The sequence below is a fragment of the Pan troglodytes genome, chromosome 6, assembly GCF_028858775.2.
Source record: "Pan troglodytes isolate AG18354 chromosome 6, NHGRI_mPanTro3-v2.0_pri, whole genome shotgun sequence".
Lineage (NCBI taxonomy): Eukaryota > Metazoa > Chordata > Mammalia > Primates > Hominidae > Pan > Pan troglodytes.
The window spans coordinates 84,955,624-84,977,405 of NC_072404.2; the positions used below are offsets into that span (position 1 = coordinate 84,955,624).

The 21,782-nt window shown below is 51.7% G+C and overlaps 1 protein-coding gene across 7 annotated transcripts; it reads right to left on the reverse strand.

Moving 5' to 3' along the window:
* Positions 1-511: 511 nt before the first annotated feature.
* On the reverse strand, positions 512-21,305 carry LOC129135514 (uroplakin-3b-like). 7 transcript variants are annotated; one of them, XM_063814541.1, is made up of 10 exons: positions 17,438-21,293; positions 17,123-17,272; positions 16,293-16,518; positions 15,011-15,090; positions 14,098-14,227; positions 11,683-13,136; positions 4,566-4,652; positions 4,286-4,398; positions 2,915-3,273; positions 517-679 (listed from the first exon to the last, which is right to left on the reverse strand). In XM_063814541.1, exons 1-6 carry the CDS (start codon positions 17,520-17,522, stop codon positions 12,977-12,979), a joined length of 831 nt encoding a protein of 276 aa, XP_063670611.1. In that variant the 5' UTR covers positions 17,523-21,293; the 3' UTR covers positions 517-679; positions 2,915-3,273; positions 4,286-4,398; positions 4,566-4,652; positions 11,683-12,976. The 7 variants fall into 7 exon arrangements, with proteins under 7 accessions (XP_063670612.1, XP_054511799.1, XP_063670611.1 ...); XM_063814542.1 differs by lacking the exons at positions 4,286-4,398; positions 4,566-4,652 and adding an exon at positions 6,639-6,778 and having other exon boundaries at positions 512-679; positions 2,915-3,098; XM_054655824.2 differs by lacking the exons at positions 4,286-4,398; positions 4,566-4,652 and adding an exon at positions 6,639-6,778 and having other exon boundaries at positions 516-679.
* Positions 21,306-21,782: the final 477 nt, after the last annotated feature.

Here is a 21,782-nt window from a genome sequence, read left to right on the forward strand (position 1 = left end):
TGGGATTACAGGCACCCAACACCAAACCCAGCTAACTTATTGTATTTTTAGTAGAGATGGGATGTCACCATGTTGGCCAGGATGGTCTTGAACCCCTGACCTCTAATGATCCACCTGAATTGGTTTCCCAAAATGTTGGGATTACAGGCACAAGCCACTGCGCCCAGCCCCTGCCATACCTCTTTTGGTCAAGGCAGCACAATTCAGAAGAATCTTGCCAGGGAAGACTGATAAATGGACGTCAATGTGATGCCTATGGCTCCTGGTGGATTTAGATACCTCCTGGTGCTTATTGATATCTTTACCAGTTGCATGGGGGCTTTTCCATGCCAGACTGAAAACGCAGGAGATCAATGATCAACCTTCAACTATTTACTAGCAGAACACTGCGGGGACTGTGCGGTCACCAATACCTCCTATTGCACTTGGATAAACACCTCCAGGAAATAGAGATGAATAGAAAGGGCATAGTCAAACAAGCAGAATGGCTGCATTCCTTCAACCAGAAGGGCCATTAGTCTGTTTTCACACTGCTATAAAGAACTATGAGAAACTGGGGAATTTATGAAGAAAAGAGGTTTAATTGACTCACAGTTCTGCAGGCTGTACAGGAAGTGTGGCTGGGGAGGCCTCAGGACACTGACAATCACAGCAGAAGGCGAAGGGGAAGCAGGCACGTCTGGCCATGTTGGAGCAGGAGAGACAGAGAGAGTGAAGTGGGAGGGCTGCACGCTTTTAAACAACCAGATCCCACAAGCGCTCACTCAATATCACGAGAACAGCAAGGGGGAAGTCGGCCCCCATGAGCCAATCACCTCCCACCAGGTCCCTCCCACAACACTGGGAATTACAATTTGACATGAGATTTCGGTGTGGATACAGAGCTGAACCATGTCAATTGTAGTTCAACCACTGAGATTGATTGATTGATTGATTGACTGAGATGGAGTCCTGCTCTGTTACCTAGGCTGGAATGCAGTGGCACAATCTCGGCTCACTGCAACCTCCGCCTCCCGGGTTCAAGCGATTCTCCTGCCTCAGCCTCCCGAGTAGCTGGGACTACAGCACATGCCACCATGCCTAGCTAATTTTTGTATTTTTAGTAGAGACGGGGCTTCACCATGTTTGCCAGGCTGGTCTTGAACTCCTGACCTCGTGATCACCCTGCCTCGGCTTTTCTTTTGCTGGAATTACAGGCGTGAGCCACTGCACCCGGCCAACAACTGAGATTTAGAAAGCAGTCGAGTCCACTATACCGCACCTCACCTGGTTTCTTCCTCTGTTGGGGCCCCTCGTGGCCACTGTTCTGTTACTTTTTGGTCCTATTTATTTAAATGGATGGTGAGCTGTTTGTCCTCCAGGCTCCAACACTTCCACCTTCAGCTTGTATTACAACAATACCAACCTTTCAAGCTACTCCGGGTGACCCCAGAACTCATTTGAACTCAGAAGCCCAAGAGTTTCATTCCTTTCACTTTAGGGGACTCAGTGCCCTGCTCAGCATGAAGTCGAAGCAGAAGCATGACCTCCATCCCTAATCCCTCAAGAATGAGGAGTGGAAGGTGTTGGCAGGAGGGTGGGGGTGAGGTTTGTAGATCTGTAACTGCATCAGACCAAATCTGGTTCAACTTTTTTTTTTTTTTTTTGACGGAGTTTCACTCTTGTCACCCAGGCTGGAGTGCAATGGTATGAACTCAGCTCACTGCAACCTCCACCTCCTAGGATCAAGTGATTCTGCTGCCTCAGCCTCCAGATAGCTGGGATTATAAGGGTGCATCACCACACCTGGCTAATATTTATATTTTTAGTAGAGACGGGGTTTTACCATTTTGGCCAGGCTGGTCTTGAAGTCCTGACCTCCACCTGCCTTGGCCTCCCAAAGTGCTGGGATTACAGGCGTGAGTCACTGCACCCGGCTCAGTTCAACTTTTATGTAATGAGGTTGTCAGTTGTTTTTCAATTGCCATGGACCCACAGGTTGAAGGGCATGTACCCTGTGCATGCCCAGGTTAACCAAGCATGCAACCATGGAGTGGAAACTAAAAGCTCGGCCTGAAGAGCTGAGACTGATTTAAGAACTGGACACTCCATGGCAGGAGCCAGGATCCAATCAGATTGAGTTTTGCTGTCACCCCATGGCAGGATCCAGTCAGATCACACCTCCCAGCATTACTTTATTGCAAGATCCAATCAAATCACAACTCATTACCCTATGCTTATAAAACCTGACATAGCCCCCAGCTGGGTAAGGGAGATTTGAGTATTTCTTCCTGTGTTCTTGCTAGCTGACTTACAAAAAAGCTTTAAAAAAAAAGGCCACATGTGGTGGCTCATGCCTGTAATCCCAGCACTTTGGGAGGCTGAGGCAGGCAGATCACTTGAGGTCAGGGGTGCAAGACCAGCCTGGCCAACATGGTGAAACCCTATCTCTACTAAAAATACAAAAATTAGCTGGTCATGGTGACACATACCTATAATCCCAGCTACTTGGGAGACTGAGGCAGGAGAATCACTTGAACCCAGGAGGTAGAGGTTGCAGTGAGCCAAGATCACACCACTGCACTCCAGCCTGGGCGACAGAGTGAGAAGACTCTGTCTAAAAAAAGAACAGTTAAAATTAGCACCAAATGCTTTACGAGTAAAGTCTTTAGCTGCATATGTTTAAGTAACTTTTTAGATTGTAAAAAATACACACTATGTTGCCCAGTCCTAATAAACACTATGTGATGAAAACAAAAAAGTAAATCACCCTAAAGTTAAGTCTTTAATGTTAAGTCTTTAACGAGAAATGCAAATAAAGCATTTCTCAATAGATTATGGCAAGAGAATCAACTGAAGAATAAACATCTTTAGTAAATCTTTTGCTCATGTGCATTAACCAATACTCTTGAAAACCAAGATTAATTTACTGTACCTTCTTAATATTCCTTTGAAATTCCTTATGGCGCACAGGTAGTGTAGAAAATAACTGCTTCACGCTGACTGTGGTCCCTCTGGGGTGGGGGTAGGGGGTTTTCTGGATGATTTTCCCATCGTGCTCAAACACCAGTCGAGTCCCAACCTTCGCCGATGCGTGGCAGGTAGAAATGGTGACATCGCTGTGAGAGAATACCAGGCGTGGTGTGTTCAGTGAGAGACCCGTGATGTTGAGCATTGACTATGCTTTTCTTCACTTGCTTTTCTCTCAAAACTTTCTTAAAAAGCTGATGATCCCTCTGAGATAACCAAGATCTAAACGGTTGAGGAGTCATCATAAAATCTAAGGTTTGGCATCTAAAAGACAGTGAGACAGAGAGCACTAAACATGCTTTGTTTTGATAAAAACTTTGATTTCATTTTTCAGGTTGAATTGCAAAACCATAAATGATCTCAAGGTTTATTTATTCACAAATAGAGATTTGTTTTGTTATTACTCTTCAAATAAAATTGTTTTAAAGAATTTTTTAAAGAACTAAAACATTTTTTTAAAATTTTTAAAGAATCCAAAAGATATTATAATTAAAATGTATATGTAGGGCAGGGTGCGGTGGCTCATGCCTGTAATTCCAGCACTTTGGGAGGCCGAGAAGTGCAGATCAATTGAGGCCTGGAGTTCCAGACCAGCCTGGGCAACATGGCAAAACCCCATCTCTACTAAAAATACAAAAATTAGCCAGGAGTGGTGGTGCACGCTATAGTCCCAGCTCTTCAGGAGGCTGAGGCACGAGAATCACTTGAACCTGGGAGGCAGAGATTGCAGTGAGCTGAGACTGTGCCACTGCACTCCAGCCTGGGTGACAGAGTGAGACTCTGTCTAAAAAAAAAAAAAATATATATATATATATATATATATATACACACACACACACATATATACACACACACATATATGTGTGTACATATATATATACACACATATATATGTGTATATATATTTAAATATAATTATAAAAATTTAGTATCTGGGCTATAATTAAATAGTGCTTTGGTGAAATGTTTCCCTAAAATTTGATGATGAAAAGCAATGGTAACTATCATTTATTACCTATATGTTATGTTAAAATTGAGAAGTTACTGTTCTAATAAGGGTAACCATTTTTTTTAACAATACTATTTGCTTCATTTCATTCATTTATTTCCCACATTTCAGAAGTACTAGGACTTAGATTGGCAGTGAGACAAAACAGAATTCAGAAGCTAGAAGCTGAGATACCGAGATAGAAAATTGTAAATAATAACGATTCCAATTAACTTTCTGAGAGGTTTTTCTAAGGGGTCAAGTGAATGGATAAAAACATTGTATCACCTCAGTGCACACAGTGAGCTCAGAGCTTCCCCCTGAAAGCCGAAAGTTTCAACCTCAGTTAGGTCGGCAAACTCTTGAATCTTACATGTGTGATGTTTCAGAGCTGAAAGAGACTGTAAAGTAAGGACTAAGATACCTCAAGTGCTAAAACAACGGATATACATGATATCTAGTAACTGGCTTAAAAAACTGTTTTTGTGTTTCCCAAGACAGTGTTACTCAAAATTCTGAGACATGTGGCCCAATTATTTGATAATAGGATTAGAAAAAGTCAACTTACTTAAGCCTTCAAAGTTTTCTTCTTCTACCCCACATCCATTGTCTGAAACTTCAATGAGATCCACTCCATAGTCCTTAAGCTTTAGATCTAGAAAGTTTAAATATTTATGTATTTATTAAAAATGGACCCATGCTAGAATGGCATGAACCGGGGGGCGGAGCTTGCAGTGAGCCGAGATGGCGCCACTGCACTCCAGCCTGGGAGACAGTGAGACTCTGTCTCAAAAAGAAAAAAAAAAAAAAAATGGACCCATGCTATAAGCTTTTATATTGATATTATTTATAACATATGCAAATTGAAGAGTCATAACTATACCTTTAGTTAAACGTACGAGTATCATTTTGTATATTTCATTTTTATAAAGCCCTTTCTGGCCATTTACTAGCCCAGATTAAATAGTTTAGCTTTTTCTTTCCTCTTTTTTTTTTTTTTTTTTTTTTGTCCATAGGCTAGTCAAATGAAGCAGTTGGAGTGGAGAAGGAACAAAAAAATCTGTAACTGGTTGTGATCAATTAGTGGTTAACACCGTTGCACTTTGACCAGCCTTTTCTTTTGAAAGAAATAATTTTAACATACCCAGTAAGGAGAAAGGGGGGCAGGCGCGGTTGTTCATGCCTGTAATCCCAGCACTTTGGGAGGCCAAAGTGAGCAGATCACCTGAGGTCAGGAGTTCCAGACTAGCCTGACCAACGTGGAGAAACCCTGTCTCTACTAAAAATACAAAATTAGCCAGGTGTGGTGGTGCATGCCTGTAATCCCAGCTGCTCGTAAGGCTGAGGCAGAATTGCTTGAACCCGGGAGGCGGAGGTTGCGGTGAGCCAAGATCATGCCGTTGCACTATAGCCTGGGCAACAAGAGCGAAACTCCATCTCAAAAAAAAAAAAACATAAGACAACTGGTTCTGGAATCAGACTTCCTGGATCCTATTTTATTAGCTTTATAATCTCAAAAAAAGGAAATTTCCTGTTCCTTAATTTCCTCATCTGTAAAATGAAGATAATAAGTTCTATCTCATAAAGTTACTCAGCAGATTAATAATTTTTTATGTTTATTTTATTTTGTTATTTTCTTTTTTTCTTGTTTTTTTTTTGAGATGGAGTTTTGCTCTTGTCACCGAGGCTGGAATGCAGTGGCATGATCTGATCTTGGCTCACTGCAACCTCCACCTCCGAGGTTCAAGCAATTCTCCTCCCTCAGCCTCCCGAGGAGCTGAGATTACAGCCATGCACCATCACATCTGGCTAATTTTTGTATTTTTAGTAGAGACAGGGTTTTACCATGTTGGTTAGGCTGGTCTTGAACTCCTGACCTCAAATGATCAGCCCTGCTCTGCCTCCCAAAGTGCTGGGATTATAGATGTGAGCCACTACTCCACGCCTATTTTATTTTATTTTATTGAGACGGAGTCTTGCTCTGTCCCAGGCTGGTGTGCAGTGGCACGATCTCGGCTCACTGCAACCTCTGCCTCCCGGGTTCAAGCAATTCTCATGCCTCAGCCTCCCAAGTAGCTGGGATTACAGGCTTCTGCCACCAGGTCCGGCTAATTTTTATATTTTTAGTAGAGACAGAGTTTCACCAATTTGGACAGGCTGGTCTCAAACTGCTGACCTCAGGTATCCACCCACCTTGGCCTCCCAAAGTGCTGGGATTACAGGTGTGAGCCACCACACCTGGCCTGCTTTATTTTTTTTAATAGAGATGAAGTCTCACCATGTTGGCCAGGTTGGTCTTGAACTCTGGCCTCAAGCAATCCCCCCACCTTGGCTTCTCAAAGGGCTAGGATTACAGGCGTGAAACACCACGCCCAGCTATTCTGCAAATTAAATGAGATATTTCTGTGCAATTCTTAGCATAACACCTGCCTGGCACACCATAAGAACACAATAAAAGCTGTTGTTATTATTATTACTACCTAGCTAAGTACTAGGCACATAATAGGTGCTAACTTTAACTTAAAAATAATAATTTATTACTACATCAACACTTGATAGTCTTATTTCAATAACAAATGTTTCTTGACTACAACAACACACACTAATCATTTCTTGTGGCTTAAAACTCTCCCAAACTTACCAATATTAGTGGCACCAGCATCCAGACTGTTTTCTACTAACTCCTTCACTGCAGTGCTTAGACTCAGTACCACTGGCCCAGAGCAAATCTGATGGACTGGCTTCCGATCAATAGGTTTGATGGCCTTAGCAGGTTCTGTACTAAAGAAATGTTACAAGAAACAAAGCAAGTATTCAGCTATATATTTTCATCCTGATTTTAACTGTGGGAAATGACTCAACACTGTAAATAGTTTATGGGTCTAATCTGTTCATTTATTATATTAACAAATACATTTATTATATCCAGAAATAGAAACACTGTTTTACAATCCTTAAACATGTACCCAAAATACTTCTGGATAGATACTTCAAATTCAACAGATCCTTACTATCTAGGATCCACATGGAGAAAACATGCATTGTATCTCTCAAATTACCAAAATCTTTGGCAACAATGGTGTCTTCTTTCTTGAAAACTGAAAGCATGGCCTGGTGGGGTGGCTCATGCCTATAATCGGCTAATTTTTGTATTTTTTTTTAGTAGAGATGGGGTTTCACCACGTCGGGCAGGCTGGTCTTGAACTCCTGACCTCAAGTGATCCACCCGCCTCGGCCTCCCAAAGTGCTGGGATTACAGGCATGAGCCACTGCACCCGGCCCACCTGGATAACTTCTACAAATATTTTATAGAGATTAGATGTTGGTATGTTTTATTTTGTTTTGCTTTTTTTGAGACAGAGCCTCGCTCTGTCGTCCAGGCTGGAGTGCAGTGGTGTGATCTCAGCTCACTGCAACCTCCGCCTCCCGGGTTCAAGCAATTCTCCTGCCTCAGCCTCCCAAGTAGCTGAAATTACAGGCGCCCATCACCATGCCTGGCTAATTTTTGTATTTTTAGTAGAGATGGCGTTTCACCATGCTGGCCAGGCTGGTCTCGAACTCCTGACCTCAAGTGATCCGCCTGCCTTGGCCTCCCAAAGTGCTGGGATTACAGACGTGAGCCGCCACACCTGTCTGAACCTAGATTCTGTTCTTGCAGTGTGAAGTTCCTGAATGTTATGGGAGCAGAGGTGCGATGTGATCAGGTTTAGAACCTGGTCCTGGCTGGGTGCAGTGGCTCACACCTGTAATCCCAGCACTTTGGGAGGCCGAGGTGGGTGGATCACCCGACGTCAGGAGTTTGAGACCAGCCTGGTCAACATGGTGAAACCCCGTCTACTAAAAATACAAAAAAATTAGCCAGGCACGGTGGCGCACGTTTATAGTCTCAGCTACCTGGGAGGCTGAGGCAGGAGAATCATTTGAACCTGAAGCTGGAGGTTGCAGTGAGCCGAGATCACACCACTGCACTCCAGCCTAGGCAACAGAGTGAGACTCTATCTTAAAAAAAAAAAAAAGAACAAAGAACCTGGTCCCTCTGGATACTGAGAGGGGAATGGGCGACGGGCAGGAGTGGACGTGGAGAGTTCAGCTAGAGAGGAGCCACGGACATCCCAGCGGGAGACCAAGGTGGCTCTTGCTTGGGGATTGCAGGGATGATGGAGAGAAATGGGTGGCTTAGACACTCCAGGGAGGTAAAGCGATCGCTGGAAGTGAGAGCGAGGGAGGGGTGCTTCCTGGCTGCCTGTGCCCACCTGCTGCCATCCGAATTCCTTTGATGTTTGGCCTGCTGAGTCATCTGCAAGTCATTACCCCGCAACAGTTGCTGTTTTTCCTTTTTAACAATGCATTTGTTTTGAACCATTGAGCCATTATGTTCCGGGCCAATGGATTTTGTGGTGTTTCCCCAACTACACAGTCCTGGGGAATATTTTAAATGCCATTTAATAAAAAGTTCTGCACAATGCCGTTCCCGTGACATGTTCTGCTCAAAGCCATCACGAGCTGGTATTCAAGGGGATGGGGTTTGGCTGAGGACCCTTTTAGGTGTGACTGTGCTGGGCAGAACGCCCTGGCATGGCTCCCCAGGGCCTGATGGGACTGTGCCTGTGCTGGGCAGTGCCCCCTCCCTTGGGTTCTTCTTCTTCTTTTTTTTTTTTTTCTTCAGATGGAGTCTCGCTGTGTTGCCCAGGCTGGAGTGCAGTGGTGTGATCTCGGCTCACTACAACCTCTGCCTCCCAGATTCAAGCGATTCTCCTGCCTCAGCCTCCCGAGTAGCTGGGACTACAGGCACGAGCCACCGCATCTGGCTATTTTTTGTATTTTTAGTAGACACGGGGTTTTGCCATGGTGCCCAGGCTGGTCTCAAACTCCTGAGCTCAAGTGATCCACTTGCCTCAGCCACCCAAAGTGCTGGGATTACAGGTGTGAGCCACCATGCCCAGTCTTGTCTTTCAAAAATATTAACGATGTATTAATGTTCTTGTGGAACACACCTGCCGTTGAGATGACATCCCCAGAACCCCTTTCCCTGGGGCCTTGCCGTAAAGCAAACTGTGGTGGTGCACTCACTTGCAAAGCACAGAAGACCCCAATTTTTGCATTCACGCCCAGGCCACATCAGGAACTGGGCATGGCCTCTTCCCTCTGCCTTATCTCCCAATTCCTGCGGCCACCTCCTGCATATTTCTGGAATCCAACTCTTCCTCTCCAATCCTCTTTGTCTGCCCTGGTTCAGATCTGGTTCTTCCCAGCCCACAATCCCTGCTACCACCCCCTGGCCACCATGGGTGCCACTGCAGAACAGGACCGTATACACCCCTGGTCTCTCTGAGTAGCTCTCTCTCCTCCTCTCTCCTTCTTCCCTCTTTTTAAAAAAACTTTTTAGAGATGGGGTCTTGCTGTGTTGCCCAGGCTGGTCTTGAACTCTTAGGCTCAAGAGATCCTCCTGCCTCGGCCTCCTTCTTCCATTTGCCCTTCAAAATTCAGCTCAAGGCCGGGCATGGTGGCTGTCACCTGTAATCCCAGCACTTTGGGAGGCTGAGGTGGGAGGATCTGTTGAACTCAGGAATTTAAGACCAGCCTGGCCAACATGGTGAAATCCTGTCTCTACTAAAAATACAAAAAAATTAGCCAGGCATGATGGCAGGCGCCTGTAATCCCAGCTACTTGGGAGGCTCAGGAAGGAGAATCTCTTGAACCCGGGAGGTGGAGGTTGCAGTGAGCCAAGATCATGCCACTGCACTCCAGCCTGGGCAACAGAGCAAGATTCCATCTCAAAAGAAAAGAAAAGAAAAAAAGAGTCAGCTCAGAAATAACCCCAGGGACCAGGCGTGGTGGCTCATATCTGTAATCCCAGCACTTTGGGAGGCCAAGGCAGATGGATCACCTGAGGTCAGGAGTTTGAGACCAGCCTGGCTAACATGGTGAAATTTCATCTCTACTAAAAATACAAAAATTTGCTGGGTGTAGTGGCAGGCACCTGTGATCCCAGCGACTCAGGAGACCAAGGCTCGAGAATCACTTTAACCTGGGAAGTGGAGGTTGCGGTGAGCAGAGATCGCGCCACAGCACTCCAGCCTGGGCAACAGAGTGAGACTCCACGTTAAAAAAAAAAAAAAAAAAAGCCGTGGCAATCCTGCTCCTAGCTGGTCCTTGAACCCTGGGAGGATTAATTCATCTTTTCACACAGCAAACACCAACGGCCCCCTCCTTCTCCCTGTCATACCCCTCCGGGGCCGGGCCCCTAGCCAACTGTCTTGGGTCTGGATAGGACAGCGTGAGACAGTCTCTGCTGAAGGGTCACTGACAGGGAGGTGGTCTTTTAACTCTGTCTTTTTTTTTTTTTTTTTGAGTTGGAGTCTCGCTCTGTCGTCCAAGCTGGAGTGCAGTGGCACGATCTCGGCTCACTGCAACCTCCGTTTCCCAGGTTCAAGTGATTCTCCTGCCTCAGCCTGCCAAGTAGCTGGGATTACAGGCACCCACCACCACACCAGGCTAATTTTTGTATTTTTAGCAGAGACAGGGTTTCACCATGTTGGCCAGGCTGCTCTCAAACCCCTGACCTCAAGTGATCCGCCTGCCCTGGCCTCCCAAAGTTGGGATTACAGGCACGAGACACCAAGCCCGTCTGTTAACTCTCTCTCAGTTCCAGGCAGAGGGACCTGGGCTCCACCGTGGTGGGGTTTTTTTGTTTGTTTGTGTGCTTTGTTTTTTTTGGAGATGGAGTCTTGCTCTGTCACCCAAACTGGAGGGCAGTGGCAAGATCTTGGCTCACTGCAACCTCCACCTTCTGGGTTCAAGTGATTCTCCTGCTTCAGCCTCCCGAGTAGCTGGGATTACAGGCCCCCACCACCATGCCCTGCTAATTTTTGTATTTTTGGTAGAGACAGGGTTTTGCCACATTGGCCAGGCTGGTCTGTAACTCCTGACCTTAAGTGATCTGCCCACCTCAGCCTCCCAAAGTCCTGGGATTACAGGTGTGAGACACTGTGCCTGGCCTGTTCGTTCAAGACAGGGTCTCACTCTATTGTCCAGGCTGGAATGCGGTGGCACGATCACGGCTCACTGCAGCCTTAAACTCCTGGGTTCAGGTGATCTTCCTGCCTCAGCCTCCCGAGTAGCTGGGACTAGAGGTGCACACCACCACCCCTGGCTAATCTTTTTTTTCATTTTTAGTAGAGATAGAGTCTCACTATGTTGTTGCCCCAGCTGGTCTGGAACTCTTGGGGTCAAGTAATCCTTCTGCCTGAGCCTCTCAAAGTGCTAGGATTCCGGGTGTGAGCCATGCAATAGTGTAACTTAAAGGGGCTGGCTCCCCTGGCCAGACGTCACCTGGGACACCAAGGAATTTGACTGAATCTGTTTCTGTCTATACCTGAAGGGGTTCTGGTGGCTGGTGGGGGTGCAGGCAGCATGGAGGAGAAGCCTCCAGAGATGAGGGGCTCAAGGGCTTGCTTGGGAGGGAGCACTACCTAAACCACATACCTGGCCCTGAAACGCATGTGTGGATTTTCCTAGGAGATGGGAGCACCTCAAAGTACAAGCCGGGACAGCAATCAAGGGACAGGCTCGGGGTAACCCCATGGGGCAGAAGCTGAGCAGGGCCCTGGCCTCCCGGTATAAATTTCCTGTCCCAGCAGGGGCACCATTCAGGCCAGGGTGGGCTCCAGACCGCATTTATTCACCTCCAAAGAGGGCTGCAGACCAAGGGTCACCACCGGGCTCCCTCCGCTGGCAGGGCCTGCATGCCGGGAGCCGTGGTCACATTAGAAGGTCCGGGAGCGCAGCTCAAGGGGGCGTGTGCAGCGGCCGTGGACAGAGTGCAGCGGGCAAGTCACTGAGCCTCAGTTTCTCCATCTAGAAAATCGCTGCGGCTGTGCGGACTGCATGGCACGCAGTGGGCTCTCAGGCGTGATTGCTCATCACTCTGGCCTGGCGGAGGGAGGCCTAGAGTCCTGACCTTCACCGACCCCGCCAACGTGGCATCTGCTACCGCCTCGGAGGCAGAAGGGGCAGCGAATAGGAGCACGCATGCGCACTGGCCGTAAGGCGGCCTGGCTGCGGCTCACCGGCAACCCCCGAGTGGCGACGACGGGAACCACCGGCCTTGTGCACAGATGGACGCTTGAGGTTTTGCACAGAGGGTCCTTCCAGGTGATGGAGGCTCCTGGGTCCTGGAGAGCCTACTGGGGTGACGGTCTAAGGGCCTGACAGACCCCCGACAGCAACAGGTCACATCTGGACACGTGGTCGTCTCAGGTCTAGAGAAGGCAGCTCCCCAAGGTCAGGACTGGCTATGCCTGAAGCCCCAAGTCTAACACTGTATGTGGCATACAGCAGATGCTTAATAAATGCTTGAGGGGGTGGATAAGGGCTAGAGCCATCCATATGCGCAAGAGGGTTGGAGGTGGTGGCCAGAATTGGTAGTCAGATGACCATGGAGAGTCCCACTCTCAGAAAGGTGCTGTGCCCAGGGGCAGTAGAGACGCCTCTGAATCCTCACCCCGCCCAGCCACTGATGTGTGGGATGGGGGACGGAGGGTGGCTCAGGTCTCATAGGCCCCAGGATGGGCCCAGCTCCCTGCATCAGGCAAAGCACAGTCCTCTGCAGGCCTCCTCCCAGGGTCTGGAAGCTTGTGGTCAGGGCGGCCTGTCCACACAGTCTCCAGCCTCCCTTGCAGGAGGTCAGGTGAGACAGAGGTGGGGATGGAGGTGGGGACTGGGTTTCCAGCCTGCCCATGGCCCTCCCCTAAACCCTCCTGAGTGCAACTTACAGATGCTTGGAGAGGGAGAGAAACCAGAAAGGCAGAGGAGAGGCAGGGGGGCTGGTGCTGGGATTCCAGGCAGGGTACGGGGTGTGCTGGTTGGGGGGAAAGGCAAGGAGCCCTGAGGGGGCCTGTGGGTGCAGGAGCTGGGACAAAGCACCATGCACTCGCTCCCGGCGCCCCATCTCCCCCAGCCCCATGCAAATAGGCCAGGCTAGGGGCTGAGGCTGGGGAGGGGGTCCAGGCCAGGCTCGCAGCCCACCGGCAGTGTGGCGGCCTCGCTGGGTGGGATGTGGTGGGTCATGTAGCGCTTGCCCATGAAGGAGCCGATCCGCAGCTGCTCTGGGGCCTCCTCCGGCCACCACAGGCTGGAGCTGGGCAGGGAGAGGAGGAGGAAGAGACATATGTCCCTGCCACATGGGGCACGTGCTGGGTCAAGGCCTGCTCTCCTCCCTCCCAGCTCCCTCATGTGCAGTCTCTCTCTCTCTTTTTTTTTTTTTTTTTTTTTTTTGAGATGGAGTCTGGCTCTGTCACCCAGGCTGGAGTGCGGTGGTGTGATCTAAGCTCTCTGCAACCTCCGCCACCCGGGTTCAAACGATTCTCCTGCCTCAGCCTCCCGAGTAGCTGGGATTACAGGTGCCTGCCACCACACCCGGACAATTTTTGCATTTTTAGTGGAGATGGGGTTTCACCATGTTGCTCAGGCTGGTCTTGAACTTTTGGCCTCCAGTGATCCTCCCACCTTGGCCTCCCAAAGTGCTAGGATTACAGGCATGTGCCACTGCACCTGGCCTCACCTGCAGTCTCTGATCCCTCCTTCCTCCCTTCTAGAACCAATTGGAGGACCACCTCTCCAGGTGACCACCCTGACTACCCTGGCGTCAGCTTACTAAACCACCAGAGGATCCACAGACAGCAGGTGAGGACCGGGAGGAGAAGGGCCTTGGCTGAGGACACACTGAAAAGACAGGGCCCGAGTGAGGCGGGACCTCCCGAACCTGTCCTCAGAGGGGCTGCTGGCCCCATCACTGACCCCTGAGGTTCGAGATACTCAGGGTGGGAGTTCCCTGCACAGGCCCTGGGAGGGGCGCTGCCCAGCTCGAAACCACAGGGCTCAGCAAGGTGGCTCACGCCTGTAATCCTAATACTTTGGGAGGCCGAGATGGGAGGATTGCTTGAGCCCAGCAGTTCCAGACCAGCCTGGGCAACATAGCAAGTCCCTGTCTCTACCAAAAATAAACCCCATGGCATGCCTGGAGGGCTTCCAGACACTGGGACCAATTCAACTGAGGGGTTCTGGGTGGGAGAGGGGCCCGAGGGGGTGTCCCCACTCACAAGCGCATGGTAGAGGCTGCCAAGAAGGCCAAGAGTAGGAGGCCGGCCAGAGAAGAGAGGATGGAGGTAATGACGATCATGCTGCCACTTCGCCGCCCTGGCCAGGTGTCAATGGATCCGGGGGTCTTCCCTGCACACACACCAACTGCTCAGAGGGGCTGCCCCTCGACCCCAGGGCTGGCTGTCATCTCCTCCCTCGCTCCCTCCCCACCCACGCTGGCCTAGCTTCAAGGCCTGGCTGTCTCATATCCCCAGGCGCCCCCCTGATCCCACCCCCCGTCCCTCTTCCTCGGGACGGCACAGCATCTGTTCTCTGCCAGCCTGGACCACAGCCTCCGCCCTGCTCCTACCTTCTAGGCTGCTCCCACCCACGTGCTCATCCACTGCCCTGCTCCCTGGAGCCCAGCAGTCAAGGCCTTCAGATGACAAGACTTCCATCCCACACCCCCTGACCTCTGAAGCCGTCTCCCAGGAGACCCCCACCCCCGACACCTGGGCCGTGGCACTCGAAACTTCTGGGCCTGGTACATTCACACTTGCCCCTTGGGGTCTGCTCAGAACTCAAGCTGGCTGCCTCCCCAGCCAGCCCCGACCCTGACCCTGACCTCCTCCACACCCTCTTCCTCCCTCCCAGCAGGGGCTGACACAGGCTGACTCCCTACAGGAGGGGGGAGGCTGTCTGTGCCCACAATGTGGCAAACGCTTGCGGATGGGCCGAGATGGTGCCCCTGCCAAGGGGGCTGGCTGGGTGCCCCACTCCCCCAGCATGAGGTTCTGTTGGGGGCTGCGCCCGACTTGGACATGGCCTCCAGGCCCCCAGCCCTGTGGGAGCAGGGGTGTGGCCAGCTCAGCAGAGGTGGCCCAGAGAGATCGTGAGTCCACTGGGGGCAGCGCCCCTCCTGCCCAGCGCTACCTTGGTGGAGAGTGATGGGGTCTGACCACTTGGTCTCAGCCCTGGGTGAGCCCCTGGTGTCCATCAGGAGGAACTTCACCCTGGGGATGGGAGGTGGTGGGGGAGGAGGGGAGAGCTTCAGAGGCCGGGACCACCCTGGGCAGGGCCAAGCCCCAGGCAGCTCCTCTGGGGCCCTCCCATGGATGTGGAGTGGGGGTGCCCGTCAAGAGCAGCAGCCCATGGCCTGGCCCTGCTCTGAGAATCCCCTGAGATGTCTCCAGCCACTTGGCCTGTGCCACCACCCCTCATCCCCCCGAGCAATTGCTCTCCAGACACCAGACCTGGGCCGGGGATGCTGGTTTAGGGGCCCTGGTTCCTAAATGTCACAAGCCAAAAGAGCAGGTGAAGGTGGTTTAGCAGGGCACATGGGGCAGGGGTCACAGGTCTCCCGGAGGGGCAGCAGTAGCCGGGGGGCAGGGGGCTCAATCACCAGCAGCCTGAGGACCCAGGGCACCAGGAGCCCCGCAGAGGGGCTCGGTTTGTGTCTTTGCAGGGCTGGGAGCTCTGCAAGGCCTGGGAAGCGGGGAAGGACCTGGCAGGTTGGCATTGAAAAGAGTGGCTGCGGGGGATGGGGCGGGGCATGGAGCTGGAAGGCTGAGCCAGGGTGAGGCAGCGGGGAGGGCAGAGGGTGGACCTGGAGAGTGGGTGAGAGGGCAGAAGGGGGCTGGGCGGAGCGGGGTGCTGTTCCAGCCTCACCACGCCCTGCCTTCCTGGCTTCCCCTGGGCCCGGTCTTCCTGAGATCACCCCGCCTCCTCCTGTGTCCGGACAGTCCTGACCTGGACACACTGCCTGCTTCCCCATCCCGCTCCACCCCGATGTTGGCAGGCCACTTGACCTCCTGTGCCTCAGTTTCCTCATCTGTAAGAGCGGGTGGGAGCCACCTCTCCTGCTCCCTGCCTAATACCGACGAGACTGGGTCTGAACTCGGCCCCCGAGTTTCCTGCCAGATCTGCCCGTGGTGGGGGACAGGGGCCTAGACTTTGGGGAAGCTGCCCCCTCCCACCTTGACTAAGATCCCGCCTCCCCAAGGTGCCCAGCCTCTCCTCCTGGGCCTTGCCTGGCCCCAGCGGGGGTGAGCACTATTGCTGACTCTACAGTGGAAGGAGCCCGGGCTTGCAAAGGGGAGGACCGGGGCCGGGGGACCCCTCCCTGGAAAGATGCTAGAGAGAGCATCCCTGGTCCCAGCAATGCGTCCGCCCCAAGCACAGCCCCAGTCCCAGGGCTCCGGTGGGGACCACCCACCGATAGGGTCCAGGGCCAGGGAGGGGCGCGTTGCAGAAGGGCTGCTGGTGGCAGCCGTGGTCATGGCCCACCCGCAGCACCGGGGCGCCTCCGCTGCCCGCCATGGGGTCGTCACAGGGCAGCTGGTCCAGAGACAGGGGCAGCGTCATGTAGTGGCCATCGGTCAGCAGCTGTGGGGAGGCCGGAATGTCAGCCAGTGTCTCCGGGTTCTGGAAGCCCCTGGAGGCTGCAGGATGAGAGAACAGATGGAGGTGGGAGGGGAGAAAGCAGCTTTGTCCTTATGAGTGGGGGTTCTGTGTTCACCCAGTCTCCAGCCCTGACCCCCCATGCCACCTCCTCCCTCAGGGCCCCCAGAGATAGTCCAGACCCAGTCGACTTTGTTACCCCTGAAGGGGAGCTTCCCTCTGGCCTTTTGTCCCCACCCAGAGCCAGGAGTGGGGAGCAGCGGGCAGTCCCAACCTGCCCAGCCCCAGCCCCAGCCCCATCGCAGTGCACCAGCCCTGCCCCACAGGAGGCCACATCCTCCCAGGTCGCAGCCTCGGTTCCCTGTCCAAAGGAAGAACTACTTGGATTCAGAGAAAGGGTTGCAGAGCCCTTGACAGCTGACAAACCCACCACTTGCACTACTCCCGGGATTTGGTGTTCACTATGTGTGTATTTTTCAATACACATATTACCCCTTTAGATAAAGCCCAATTCATCCACACCTACTCTCCCAAAGGCCCCTACAGGGGCTCAATCATTGAAGGCGCTTGCTGGTGAGGGGCTCCTAGGGCCCACCACTCTCCTCAGCCGTCACCCTCACCCAGGCCCCACAGCAGTCCCCGCACCATTGCTGAAGGCCACCACGAGCCAGACGGTATCGCTGGTGCTGGCAAGCCCATCGAAGACACAGCGCGGCTGCTCCAGGGAGAAGGTGGTGGCTGTGACCTTCCCTTCCAGGTCCCAAGCTGTTATCTGTGGTGTGTAGGGCACCAGCTCTGTGGCCACGGGGGACAAAAGGTGAGCCACGGAGATGGGCGTGGGGGTCCCTGGGGCTGCCTCTCCCAATCGGAGGGGGGCGGGCACCCAGGGTCCAATCACTCCAGCAGGGCCCCCAGCCCCTTGGGTCTGGCTGGACGCGTCCATCCGGGACCCCCACTCACCCAGGCTCAGGCTGGGCCGGAGACAGTTCAACGCCAGGAGGAGCATCTGCAGCCTTAGGTGAGGCTGCCCCCAGGGTAGCCCCATGACAGCCGCCAGCACCCGGGAGGCTCAGGGGCTGGTCTGGCTGCTTCGGGCTGCACCCCACCCCCAACAGCTTGGCCCTGGAGAAGCTGGTTAATCAGGCTGCCCCAGGGGCTGGAAAGACCTGCAAATGTAAGTGCACCCCACCCCCTTCCTCCCAGGCCAGCCCACAGCAGGGAGGAGCTGGGGGGACTCTGGTGGGAGGCAGGCCAGTATCCAGCCCCACTGCCAGGGCCAAGGGAGAGGGGCCACTGGAACCCCAGATGCCAGCCAGGCCATCCCGGAGCCTGGATTGGGGCCCCTCCCAGTCTCTCCGCCCTGGGGAGGAGGGTCTGGCTTTTGGAAACAGGCTCAGGACCACATGCCTGAGATTCCTGTGCCCCAGGTGCCAGGAGCCTCCCTCTGCCTTCTGTCCCCACCCAGAGTCAGGAGTGGGGAGTAGCAGGCAGCCCCAACCTGCCCAGCCCCATCCCCATCACAGCACGCTGGCCCTGCCCCCCACGAGGCCACATCCTCCCAGTTCGCAGCCTCGGTTCCCTGTCCACAGGAAGAACAACTTGGATTCAGAGAAAGGGCTGCAGAGCCCTTGACAGCTGACAAGCCCGCCACTTAAACACTACTCCCGGGATTTGGCGCTCACTATGTGTGTATTTTTCAAGACATAACTCACATACCTTCACAACCTTCACAGCTCAGTGGCTTAAATATATATATGTCACCCAGGGAGGTCAGTTCACAGCTAACTGGAGCCTCAAACTCCCAGGTTCAGTTAATCCTCCCACCTCAGCCTTCCCAGTAGCTGGAACCACAGGCACACAACACCATGCTCCAGCTAAATTTTAAAATTTATTTAATTAATTTTTTTTTAAGATGGAGTCTCCTTTGTTGTCCAGGCTGGAGTGCAGTGGCGTGATCTGGGCTCACTGCAACCTCCGCCTCCTGGGTTCAAGCGATTCTCCTGCCTCAGCCTCCCAAGTAGCTGGGATTACAGGCACGTGCCCCACGCCCAGCTAATTTTTGTATTTTTAGTAGGGATGGGGTTTCACCACGTTGGCTTGGCTGGTCTCAAATTCCTGATCTCAAGTGATCCACCCGCCTTGGCCTCCCAAAGTGCTGGGATTACAGGCGTGTGCCACCGTGCCTGGCACCCCCGCCAATTTTTTGTTTGTTTTTTTTGAAACGGGGTTTTCATTCTTGTTGCCCAGGCTGGAGTACAATGGCTCGATCTTGGCTCACCGCAACCTCCACCTCCTGGGTTCAAGTGATTCTCCTGCCTCAGCCTCCTGAGTAGCTGGGATTACAGGCATGTGCCACCACACCTGTCTAATTTTGTATTTTTAGTAGAGACAGGGTTTCTCCACGTTGGTGAGGCTGGTCTCGAACTCCTGACCTCAGGTGATCCACCCACCTCAGCCTCCCAAAGCGCTGGGATTGCAGGTGTGAGCCACTGCGCCCGGCTGGCCAATTTTTAAAAATGTATTTTTTATAGAAACAGGATCTTGCTATGTTGCCCAGGCTGATCTCTAACTCCTGGGAGGATCAAGCAAATCTCCTGCCTTGGCCTCCTAAAGTACTGGGATTACAGGCGTGAGCCACCGTGCCTGGATATTTTTTTTTTTTTTGAGACATGGAGTCTCACCCTGTCGCCCAGGCTGGAGTGCAATGGCGTGATCTCTGCTCACTGCAACCTCCACCTCCTGGGTTCAAGCAATTCTTCTGCCTCAGCCTCCCTAGTAGCTGGGACTACAGGCACCCACCACCATGCCCAGCTAATTTTTGTATTTTTAGTAGAGATGAGGTTTCACCAACTTGGCCAGGCTGGTCTCGAACGCCTGACCTCGCGATCTACCTGCCTCGGCCTCCCAAAGTGCTGGGATTACAGGCATGAGCCACTGCGCACAGCTGCTAATTTTTAAAAATATAGTTTTTGAGGCTGGGTGTAGTGACTTACGGCGGTAATCCCAGCACTTTGGGAGGCCGAGGTGGGCAGGTCACGAGTTCGAGACCAGCCTGGCGAACATGGTGAAACCCCGTCTCGACTAAAATTACAAAAATTAGCCGGGTGTGGTGGAATGTGCTTGTAATCCCAAGTACTCGGGAGGCTGAGGCAGGAGAATGACTTGAACCCGGGAGGCGGAGGTTGCAGTGAGCTGAGATCACACCACCGCACTACAGCATGGATGACAGAGTGAGACTCTGTCTCAAAAAAATATAATAAAAATATATTTCTTGTAGAGACAGGGTCTCACTGTGTTGCCCAGCCTGGTCTTGAACTCCTGGCTCAAGGGATCCTCCTGCCTCAGCCTCCCAAAGTGCCCAGATTACAGGCATGAGCCACAGTGCCCAACAGCTTTTAGTATATCAACAAGGTTGTGCAACCATCACCAATTCCAGAACCTTCTTACTTCCCCAAAACGAAACACTACACCCATTAAACGGTAACTCTCCATTCTCCCCTGTCCCCAGTAACGACTAAGCTACTTCTTGTTTCCATGGTTTTGCCCATAATGGACATTTCATAGGATGCAGTCACACAACATGTGACCTTTTGTGTCTGGCTTTTGTTACTTTTTCAAGGTTCCTCCTCGACTGTGATTGCTTCATTCCTTTTCACAGTTGAGTAATATTCCATCCTGTGAACGTATCACACTTTCATTCATCAGTGGATGCAGAATTTGGTTTTTTCCACTGTGGGGCTACTGTAAATAATGCTGCCATGAGCATCTGTGCGCAGGCTTCTGTGGGCACATTTTCAATTCTCTTGAGAATGTACCTAGGAGTGGAACTGTGGTCATATGCTAATGCTGCTTTTTGAGGTTCTGTTTGCCAAAGTGGCTGCATTTTACATTCCCAGTAACAGTGGATGAGGGTCCCATTTCTCGACATCCTCTCCAACACCGCGTTTTGTTTTAGTATAGCCATTGTAATGGGTGTAGTGTGGCATCTCATGGTTTGTTTTTATACATATTTTTTGAGACGGAGCCTTGCTCTGTCGCCAGGCTGGAGTACAGTGGCGTGATCTCGGCTCACTGCAACCTCTGCCTTCCGGGTTCAAGCAATTCTCCTGCCTCAGCCTCCCAAGTTAGCTGGAATTGTAGGTGCACACCACCACGCCCAGCTAATTTTTGTATTTTTAGTAGAGGGGGTTTCACCACGTTGGCCAGGCTGGTCTCAAACTCCTGACCTCAGGTGATCCACCCACCTCGGCCTCACAAAGTGCTGGGATTACAGGCATAAGCCACTCCACCCGGCCTATTGCTGAGTTCTATGGGTTCTTTATATATTCTGGATACTAGATCCTTATCAGGTATGCAATTTGAAAATATTTTCTCCTATCCTCATCCTCAGAATCCTTTCAAGGAGAAGCACCCAAGGCTCAGGCGCCCACCCCAACTCCTGCACTCACAGGCAGTGTGAGTACACAGTCTCAAATGTGGAACCAGGCCGGGCACAGTGGCTCACGCCTGTAATCCCAGCACTTTGGGAGGCCGAGGTAGGAGGATCACCTGAGGTTAGGAGTTCAAGACCAGCCTGGTCAACATGGTGAAACTCTGTCTCTACTAAAAATACAAAAATTAACTGGACGTAGTGGTGGGTGTCTGTAGTCCCAGCTACTCGGGAGGCTGAGGCAGGAGAATCACTTGAACCCGCGAGGTGGAGGTTGCAGTGAGCCGTGATCGCACCACTGCACTCCAGCTTGGATGACAGAGCGAGGCTCCGTCTCAAAAACAAACAACAACAAATCAAATGTGGAACCAAACAGGTTTGGGGTCCAGCTACGCTGGGGTCTTTTTTTTTTTTTTTTTTTTTGAGACGGAGTCTCGCCCTATCACCCAGGCTGGAGTGCAGTGGCGCCATCTCGGCTCACTGCAAGCTCCACCTCCCGGGTTCACACCATTCTCCTGCCTCAGCCTCCTGAGTAGCTGGGACTACAAGCGCCCGCCACCACACCCAGCTAATTTTTTGTATTTTTAGTAGAAATGGGGTTTCACCGTGTTAGCCAGGATGGTCTCGATCTCCTGACCTTGTGATCCTCCCGCCTCAGCCTCCCAAAGTGCTGGGATGACAGGCCTGAGCCACTGCACCCGGCCAACACTGGGGTCTTCTAGAGAGACCTCACTACCCTTTTTACCCTGGACCAACTTACCATTAGGCACAGTGCCCTGGGCCCACACTATAAGAGCTGACATACATTTTTAATTTCTTTTAAAATCAGAAGGGAAAAAAATGAACCTTTAGGTGAGAGAAAATCCTCTAGTATAC